We start from the raw sequence: 10,276 nt of genomic DNA, 5'->3' as shown, positions 1-10,276 counted from the left end.
TCTCTACTCTCTATACGAACATACTAAACCTAACCAAACCTAATCCGTCGCTACTATTCCACTAAAGTTCCGGCCGTCATATTCCGACTTCTCAATTATTGACCATGTTATACTTCAATTCCATCTGTGGAAAGGTCTACAATCGTTTCGATTCCGTTCAAATCATCGTTTGTCATACGAGATGCGATAAGGTTTTTTTCTTGCAATTGATGATTCGTATAACAGATCGATTCTCCGGTCAACATAATAAAGGTAATTAACAGACGATTTTTTCACCTTGAGATACTTAATTATTATAATAACATCCGATAAATATAGCCATGAATTTTATAACTGTTATTTATAGTTAGAGATTATAATAATTGACTTCTTTTCCGGCCATACTGTTATAAACGTAATTTTATGTTTAATGATATTATCCGACCATTTTTTTAATTTGTTCATAATTGACTTTTATCCGACCAAACTGTTAAATTATAATTTCCGGGCAATATTATAATTTAATATGAACTCTTAATTGTTTTCCGGCCACTTTGTAATTTATGTTATTTTTTGACCAATTTCCGGCAATATAATAATTTAATATGAACCCTTAATTGTTTTCCGGCCACTTTGTAATTTATGTATTTTCGACCAATTTCCGTTCGGTTTTTGATTTTTTTCAGGCCTATTTACTATTAAATTACTATTTAATTTAAATTTCATATTAAATTATAACATTCATGTTTCAAATATAATTTATTCTATGATTTATTAAAAAAATTAATTTACCTAACTGATTCCATGATTAATTTACGTTTTGACTTCATTGTCAACTTCAAATTAAAATTATTACTCACAATATTTTAAAGTTTTGACTAAAACTAATAAATTTAAGAAAATAATTTAATAATTAATGTTGTTTTTTTAGAAATCAGTTGATTATATTAAAACTTATTTTATGAAATTTTAATTTTAAGAAATTCTAATCTGTCGAAGCTTCCATTTTAATTTTAAGAAATTTTAATTTTAAAAGAAATACAAGAAATTGGTTGATTATATTCAAACTTATTTTAAGAAACTTTATATATTCGGAAACACTATGTTATTTTTTGAAATTTTAATTTACAATAAAATTGCCCGGATGATTATATTCAAATTTATTTCAAAAACCTGTATATTTTCATAAACCATAGGTTATATTTGGATATTATATTTATAATAAACTGGTTGATTATATTCGATTTTATTTTAAGAAACTTTCTATACATAATACGTTTAACAAAATTAAAATTCTCTCCATTCTACTATATAATATCTAAACACATAGTCATTTTTCATAATCATATCCCTTTTCTTATTTTCTGCCATGTAAGCTTTAACACTTTTCATAATTGTGTTTAGTTTTCGGCCACTTTATTTAACTGTTTTATATTTTCATTTTAAGCATATGACAATAGAAGCTCAGAACTTTACCATGCTGAATTAGATTGATGTTCTCAAAACATCAACATCAACTCTTAAAGTTAGAGTTCTGAGGCTTTGGAGCATAAAAGATAACAAAAATGTGAACGAGGATTTTTTGATCGAGATGGTTTTAATGGATGAATAGGTAAGTGTGTATTTATTAATCTGTATATATGTTAGACTTTCTACAATTTTTATCATTTAATTAATTCTTATTTCTTTAATGACAGGAGAATCGTATCCAAGCCACAGTTTACAAATAAGATATCTACCGATTCAAAAGATTCCTTAAGGAAAGCTCAACTCTGACTATAGTTAATCCGAGCGCTGGTTTAAATGGATCAAACTACAGAATTATTGATTTGTCCAAACAAATTAGTGTTTGGACTAAACACTCATGTTAATCCATGTCAGGAGTTTGAAGGTCGCATGTTTGGATTTAAGATGATTTCATTTGAATCCGTAATCAAGAAGGAAATTTCTTTGAAGTCCACAATTAGTAAAATACTATTAGTATTCAAAGAAATTATTTATTCAATTTATCCTTATATTTCTAGTTGATGTTTTACTTAATTTATTTAATTTCTTTGTTTTAGATATAATTGGTCATGTGGTTCATGTCTTCAAGATGAATGTTTCAAACGTCAAAGACAAAAACAAGCGTACAATGGAGTTATGTGATTTAAGGTACCACTATTTTAAAATATTTTATTTAAAAATTTTTGTTAGTTGACTAAATCTTGATTTTGAACACTTATTTTTTTAGTGGAAATTGTGTGTATCTCACGCTATGGGATCATTATGCATCCGAGCTCTCTAAATATGTCGTTGATCATTTTGATGAACCACATGCTGTTATTGTTCTCCAGTTTGGTAGAGTTAAGTATTACACCGGTTCTGATGGTAAAGGTAATTATGTTTACTATTTCCAAGTTAATTGAAATATAAGTATATTTCGTTAATCTAATTAATCACTCATTAATATTCAATTTTTGTAGAGAAAGTCTATGTGTCCAATTCTTTTGGATCTAATGTTAGGCGTTTGTTCATTAATGTTTATTTGAGATAGAAGAATACAAAAACCGGTATATTATCTTGTTTTCTTTATTGTCTTTATTCTGTTTACTACATTAGTTTTTGTTATTTATATTTTACCCCTTTTAATTTTTATTAAATGTCTAAATTTTGAAATATGTAGTTTGGTTGATTTGCTGATTGGCAATGATGTCGCTATTCGTAAACCGATTCCAGTCAAGATGCTCTCTTCTGTTGATGATAAGTTTTTGAAAGCTACTGATTTGTTTAACATTTGTGATATTTGTACCATTATATTTGTAAGTTAATTATTAAATTAACTATTTAAACGATTATATTGCATAACTTGTTTTTTACTTATTTGCGGCCTAAGAATATAATTATGTTTGGTACAATTAAGGCCATATGTCCAGATAGAGAGTGGTATTACATTGGCTGTAATACTTGTAGCCGTAAACTCATGGAAAATATTGGTGAAGGGGTAACTGAATATGAATGCAAAACAGAAAGATGCAATGTGTTAGGTGTTCTTCCTACACCTAGGTACTTAGTGAAAACAAATGCAAATTTTTATTTACAAAGTATTCAATATTCTGTTTTGCTTGCTATTAACCTATTTTAAAAATTATATAGATTCAAGATAAAGATAAGGGTTCAAGATTCGACTGGTGTTGTTTCGTTGACTCTCTTCGATAGAGATGCTAAGATGCTGATCAACAAAACTGCAACTGAATTGATTGATTCTCAAAAGCAGGTTTATTTTCAATTACTATATTTTATTATTATTATTATATATAATTGTTCACAATTTGAATTACTAAGAATATTTGTCAATTATATATTTATAGAATGAGGTTGAAAATGGTGGATTCCCTCCCGAGTTGGATTGTCTTTTAGAAAAGAAATTTGCTTTTAAAGTCGATGTGGCAGAGTTCAATTTCAGAAACAGTGTGGAGGACTATGGTATAAACAAGCTTACTGATGACACTAATATTCTCACTGCATTGCAGAAAAAGCAGCATAGTCGGTTGGTAATTATTTAATTCATGATTCAGTTTTTAGTTATAGTTATTTCCATTAACACAAATTTTGGTTACCCTTATAATTTTCAGCAAATCGATTCTAATTCTGTTTCATTAGGAGCATCTATGTCAGAATTTTCAATCATCCGATTCGGTTTCCATTAAGGTATATATGTTTTTTAAATATGATAGTTCAAACTTATATATATAGGTAATACTTAACATTTGTGACATGAATTTGTGATGTTGATTACTTTTTTAATAACAGATTTCAGATAATGGGGATAATCAGACTCCAGATTCAAATGTTGATGGTGAGGATGTGGCAAATGAGCAAAAAGGAATTTCAACGTCTTCTGACGATAAACTTAAGAGAAAGTTGGTTGAAGTTTTTGAAGTTGACGATCAATCTAGCATGTCTGCCACTAAGGTTAAGCCAAAGACTTCTGTAGAGATTGGGAAGAACAATGAAGCATATGATGGTGCAACTATTTTAACTCCTAAGTTGGAAAAGGATGCTAAGTGAACGGTTAAACTTTGGTTTTAAATATATTCGGTTTGGTTTGACATCTTAAGTATTTTTATTACTTTTGGATCTTTTATGTTTGGTTTTTTAAACATGTGTTTTTTGGAGTGACTATCTTTGCAACTTGGTTGTTTAGTTTGATTTATCCTTATTTGAATGTTTGGTTATATTTCTGTTTAAATTTATTTTTTCTTAATTGTTAGTTTTTTGTTGTATATATAATCTATTAATAATGAGTCTGCCATGCATTTTCTATGTGACACAAACCTAATTTATATTCCAAATTAATTTTTATTTACAATAACCTTAGCTTTCTATGATATAAAAAGTATAGATTGGGTGATATCTATAAATATATTATTTTGTGCTTTTTAGGTTTCTTTTTCGGTAATACCTTATTTATATTATCATTTCGGCACACTTTTCTATAATAGGCTTTTTATTTAATATTTTTGTTACGCTTAAATTTCTATGATATCAAAACTATAGATTCGGTGATATCGATAAATATATTAATTTGTCCTTTTTAACTTTGTTTTTCGGTAACACCTTATTTATATTATTATTATTATTTTGTCACATTTTCTATAATAGGCTTTTTTATTTCGTATTTGTCTTACACTTTAAAAACCTGACTTAAATAACAAATAAATAAAAATTCTATTAGACATATTAACAATATATGTTAACAATATATTGTTTATATATATATATATATATATATATATATATATGTTAATCAGATATTTAATTTAGAGTTTAATTTGGTAAGAAGATACACCTTAAAAATAATTATATATTTTTAACAATATAGTGTGTTTTAAAATTAGTAAGTTTTTTAAGAAAATCATGTAAATCTTAGAAAAAAATAAATTATAACATATCTAATTATATTCTAATTTATCAATATTTGTGAATTTAAAATAAATTATAACATATCTTTTTAACTTGATCCATTTGAAATAGCCCATTACTTTAGGCCCATATATATCTTCTTTTATGAATTTAAAATTTAACGACTCTTCAAATACATTTATGTTAATTATCATAATAAATAAGATGTCTTCGATTTTTCAGTAGTTTATGTCGGCCAACGCGAACAGAAATTTAATCGACGATTTGCAGATCTTCGAAGTGTTTACTAATTAACTCAATATATGGAAAATGTAAGTATTCTTTTGTCAAATAATTTAATTGTGTTAATTGAAACTGTTCCTATGTAGTTAGCCCTAATTTTTCATTGACCGAAGATTATTTGTAGTTATAATCTTTACTTTTGTTGTTTAGGTTTTAGTTATAACCCTAAGGATATTTAGTTAGTTTGTCTTCTACTTATTTAAACTTTATCTTAATCTCCTTGCATGGTTGAGCCTGTTAACTGTAATATTTTGGTGATTAAACATCGATGGTTGTTTATTAGCTTCGTAATATCAACTTATTTGTTGTTTATTCTTTGGTTTTTATTGTTATTTTTTTATGGATTTGTTTAATGTTTCATTAAGATTTTGGCAAAGAGATGTCTCTATTGGGCTTATTAGTAAATACGGTGGAAAAAATAAAAAAATCATTTACTGTTTTTATATTAATTTTATTGCTTAATATTTATTATTAATTTATATTTAATTTTTTAACAAAACAGATGGTTATTCCCTCGGTTTGCATTTTCTATGATAATTCGAATGAACAGACGGTATGTATTTGTAAACTTGTAATTAACAACATATTTTATTGATGTTAATTCTTTAATTATAGTTTAACCACCATATCATATTCATTTAAGGTACTTCCAGCTGAGTTCTGTGAAAGAATTTTTCAGCCTGGTGCTAATATGCACCCGGTTGTAGTTTATCACAAAGACAAACATTGGTTTGTTCAAATTGAATTTATAAACGGAACTTTTGTTTTTCAAAATGGTTGGAATCAATTTGTTGAAGACAATCGTTTGATATTTGAAGATGTTTTGGTTTTTGCTCCCGTTAACGAAAATGAATGGACATTCGTTTACGTTAGAGATAATCCTGATATAAATGACATGGTTCTTGATGCTGTGGTTCGTTATCCCACTCTTAAATATCTTGTAAGTAACGGTGTTGTTATTTTTTAATAAATAGTGAACAATCGGTTTTGTAAAATAATACTCCCTCCGTCCCATTATAAGTGTCTTAGTTTGACTTTTCAAGTCTTTCTTTTACAAAGTTGACCGTAAATATTTTTGTTCGTGTCTTATAATACTTGATGAAATTTATATCAATGTAAAATACATTTAAAACCCAATCCATTCATATATTTTACATCAAGTATTATATAACACAAACAAAAATATTGTCGGTCAAAATTAAACAAGAAATACATGAAAAATCAAAACAGGACACTTGTAATGGGATGGAGGGAGTAATTGTTTTATTTAATTTTATTAATCTATTTTGTTTAATTTATAATTTATTGTAGCCATTGAGAGATGGTCAGATACAAAAATACTTTAATTTAGAGCCAGGAAATTATGACGCGATCATTGCTCAGTCTTCTGATGGAATGTTATGTAATTTATACATCCAATGCGTAAGACTAACTACTCCGAGATTTGCTTTCACTGGTATATGGGAAGACATGTCCGCTCATTGTAAGCTGGCTATCAATGATTATTTGGTTTTTCAACGTCTTCAAGGTACGTGGACATTTAGAATGTATGTTTTTGATACCCTTGGTATTAAACGTATCAATTTCAATGATGAATTTGTATATAACGGTCCGACCAATCATCCCGTGTACGGTTATGTTCCAATGGTCATAAACATTGAAAGTGATGATGAAAATGAACAACAACTACAAATAGAAGGTAGTTAATTTCATTTTGTTTTAGCTTATAATTTTTATTATAGTTTATATTATTAATACATTGATAACTTAAATGTTTATTTATAGGAGTTGATATTGGTGTGGAAGATGTTGATGAGCCGGTTTTGGATATTATTGATCCTCATGTTCTAGAAGACAACATTTTGGAGGTGGTTGTACGGAATAGGCTTGTAAGTAAACTCATACTATACAAGTCTTTTAATTTAAGGTTATGGATTGTTAAACAAATAAGTTTGTAATTATATTTTTCTTTGTAGCGTTTTCCGGTTGAGTTTGCACGGAACAATAACTTGGATGTGGAAACAGATTTGGTGTTAATAAACCCAAATGGTGTTGATGTCTCGACTGAAATTGCTATTGAACTCAATGGTGATAATGAGAGGTATCGGGTTAGACATTGGCTGCCTTTTGTTCGGTCTAATGGTCTTGAGATTGGAAGTTTGGCTGTTTTCGAGTACAACGCCGCTACTCATTCGTTGATACTCACTCATGTTGTTGGTTAATTATGAACATTTTTATGTTTGGTTGTTTTTGATGTTTATACATATGCTTTTGTAAGTAAATGACTTATTCTGGTTTGTTTATGTATGTTTTGTATTATGACTTTATGACATCTTATTATTATTATTATTGTTGTTGTTTTATACAAATACTTATAACTTAAGTATTCACAAATAGTAAGAATTCAATCATCAAGAATATCAGGAAAAATTCTCACATATTAAAATCATAAATTTGTTTATTTTTGTCCATATATTTATTTTTAATTATGATCATATTACCCTCCTAAAATAAAGTTTACCTAATATATGCCTCACCTTTTTGTTTCTTTTAAAATAAATATAAATTACATTAATATTTGTCTATATATAGACATATAAATAATTCTAATCTCCAACAATCAAATATATTTATTTTTTTCATTTGGATTATTCTTATACCTTTCTTCCTCAAGAAAATAAGTTAAGTATCGTTTATTCATACATGTTAGGTACAAAATTTTTCATTGATTTTTAGATCGATTAGTGTTTGTAAGAATGTATGTTTAACAACTATTTTCTGTAAATCTATGTTTATTTTACACATACATATTTCCCAGTTTTGGTTTTTACAATTTAATCTTCATCATCTTTATCAATAAATATACAAACTCTGTGTTTTTTTTATCAAAATCCGTATATATATATATATATACTTTATTCCGCTATTTATAAATGATATTGAGTTTCATTTAGAGTCCTGTTATCTGATGGTGTTTTGAGTGTTTAATCTATACTACTCCATGTTTCTATCGTAGGGTTCGTTCACGTCGGCTTAAGTCACTTGTAAGGTTTGTCTGCTATAATTTTTTTCAAGATGTCCACATACAAAAATAAACGAAGAAAGGAAGCGTCTTCATCTTCTCAAAATAAACTAATTAACGGTGGTATGTGATGTAACACAAAGTGTACACCTTTTAGTATCAAATTATCCTCTTATTTTGGTAAAACTCCATGCAAATTCGTTGTATTCGGTACTTATTTGAGTTATTAATGAATTTGCAGGTCCGGGCGCCCGCCCACGAAGAAACGGTGAAAATATGGCGCTTTTCGGACAAAATCAAGAATCTTCCAAAAGTGCATGACCATGCTAAGAAAGCGCATGACCATGCAGAGCAGGTGCATGACCATGCTAAGGAAGTGTATGGCCATGCTGAGCAACTGCACCATTATGCACTTTATGGGTATGATGGTGCACCTTTATCGGAACCCGTGCATATCTGATACCGTGCCAAAGTGCATGACCATGCTAGGAAAGTGCCTGACCATGCTGTGAAACTGCACCATCATGCACTTTATGTGCATTATGGTGCACCTTTATTGGAACACGTGCACATCTGATATCGTGCCAAAAGTGAAACTGCACCATCATGCACTTTTTGTGCACCACCGTGCACTCTCGAGGGCACGAGCCCGTGCACTATCCGATGCCGATGACAAGACACATCAACTTTGAAAGTGCACTAGCTAGTGCCGGAAATGCACGACCATGCCCTTTTTGTGAATGACCATGCCCCTTTTTGGAACCTGCAACTCTGAGCATCCGAAAGTGAAAGTTTGACTTACCCAAAATAGTGCACGACCATGCACTTTTTATGCATGACCGTGCACTTTGTCCAGAAGCTTATAAACACTTATTTTCACTTCATTTTGGTGTGTGGAGTCTTGGGGATTCTCTCCCAACCAAGTGCAACAATTTTTGGGGATTCTTGGAGGCTTCCACCAACACAAGATTCATCATTCCATCCTTCAATCCTTGCTTGATCTTAGTTTGCATTCCTTTGTTATTGAACATGTTTTGTAAGCTTATTTCTAGTTTGATTGTAGTTGTATTAAGCCTTATGGGCTAATTACTTTTGCTATCTAGACAATGTTGAAACTCTTATTAATGTGATATATTATCTATGCATGATTTGGGTAAAATGGTTTTCTTTCAAGAATATGGTTGAATTTATAAGTTGATATTGATGGTGTTCATGCCTGTTATGTTACATAACCTTATTAGTTTTGCAAATGTTTAGGCATTCATGTTGGAAAACTATGTTCTATATGTTTGTTTGTAAACTTTGAATGTTCATGAAATCTTTGTTTACATTACTAAGTTAGGAATGACTAGTAAAAATTAACTTGGTTATATAATTATTGATGAGTATGAAACCCTACACTTAATATTGGAAAATTGATGAGTGTTGTTATGATTCTTGACTTGGTGATGACTTGCTAGTTAAAGTTTCATAAGTTTATATTAATTTCATGAATTTGGCTACTTTAGTGTAATCTTAGGTGGTTAGAATGTTGTTCATGCTAGCTTTCCTTTGATTATGAGACTTTGTTGTTTTGACAAACAAGCTAGTCTATGTTTAATTCTTGATTGAAAACCCATCATGATGATTATTTGCTAGTATTAGGTTGCTTTATTGAAATCTAGTATTTATGTTTAGATTCATGATGTTTTTGCCATATCATTGCTATTTTGTCATATTAGTAGAGTGGATTCATGTCTATGTAGTTTGTTCGATTGATTGTTTTCTTGTATTTTTACTTGCTTTGTTTTCATTGTATGCTAATTACTTAAATATTCAAATCAAGATTTATTTGTTCGGTTGGTCATTTACAAAGATTTAGTACTAGAAAGTTGTCGTGTCCATGGATTGATACTCGATTCTTACCGACACTTTATTACAAACGATAGGTACACTTGCCTTTCGTGTGTGGTTTAGTTGTAGGTGAAAACCTATTTTAAAACCCGATTTGTGTGAAACTTTTACTTAAATTTTTATATATATATTCACACACGTCAGTATGTTATAAAATGTAAGTTGATAATACACACTTAAGAATTGTTAAGCTGT

At 28.9% G+C, this 10,276-nt stretch overlaps 1 protein-coding gene across 1 annotated transcript; it reads left to right on the top strand.

Annotated features, from left to right (window-relative positions):
• Positions 1-2,113: 2,113 nt before the first annotated feature.
• LOC143593124 (uncharacterized) lies at positions 2,114-4,029 on the top strand. The gene is made up of 9 exons (XM_077072848.1): positions 2,114-2,133; positions 2,213-2,355; positions 2,445-2,490; positions 2,645-2,780; positions 2,882-3,024; positions 3,115-3,235; positions 3,330-3,512; positions 3,622-3,669; positions 3,772-4,029. The coding sequence occupies exons 1-9, from the start codon at positions 2,114-2,116 to the stop codon at positions 4,027-4,029; spliced, it is 1,098 nt and encodes a 365-aa protein (XP_076928963.1).
• The last annotated feature ends 6,247 nt before the right edge of the window (positions 4,030-10,276 follow it).

The sequence above is a fragment of the Bidens hawaiensis genome, unplaced genomic scaffold (genome assembly GCF_021521415.1).
Source record: "Bidens hawaiensis isolate Kalapana, Puna unplaced genomic scaffold, B.hawaiensis_p1.1 tig00041706_1, whole genome shotgun sequence".
NCBI classification, from domain to species: domain Eukaryota; kingdom Viridiplantae; phylum Streptophyta; class Magnoliopsida; order Asterales; family Asteraceae; genus Bidens; species Bidens hawaiensis.
Note: the sequence above shows the minus strand (reverse complement) of the source record. Positions and strands in the feature narration are given on the sequence as shown.

Excerpts from the sequence above, each read along its gene's own strand:
- LOC143593124 (XM_077072848.1), top strand. The coding sequence starts at position 2,114 with ATGGAGTTATGTGATTTAAG. Across the intron at positions 2,781-2,881 it reads ATATTTGTACCATTATATTT|GCCATATGTCCAGATAGAGA; the intron begins GTAAGTTAATTA and ends GGTACAATTAAG. Across the intron at positions 3,025-3,114 it reads GGTGTTCTTCCTACACCTAG|ATTCAAGATAAAGATAAGGG; the intron begins GTACTTAGTGAA and ends AAAATTATATAG.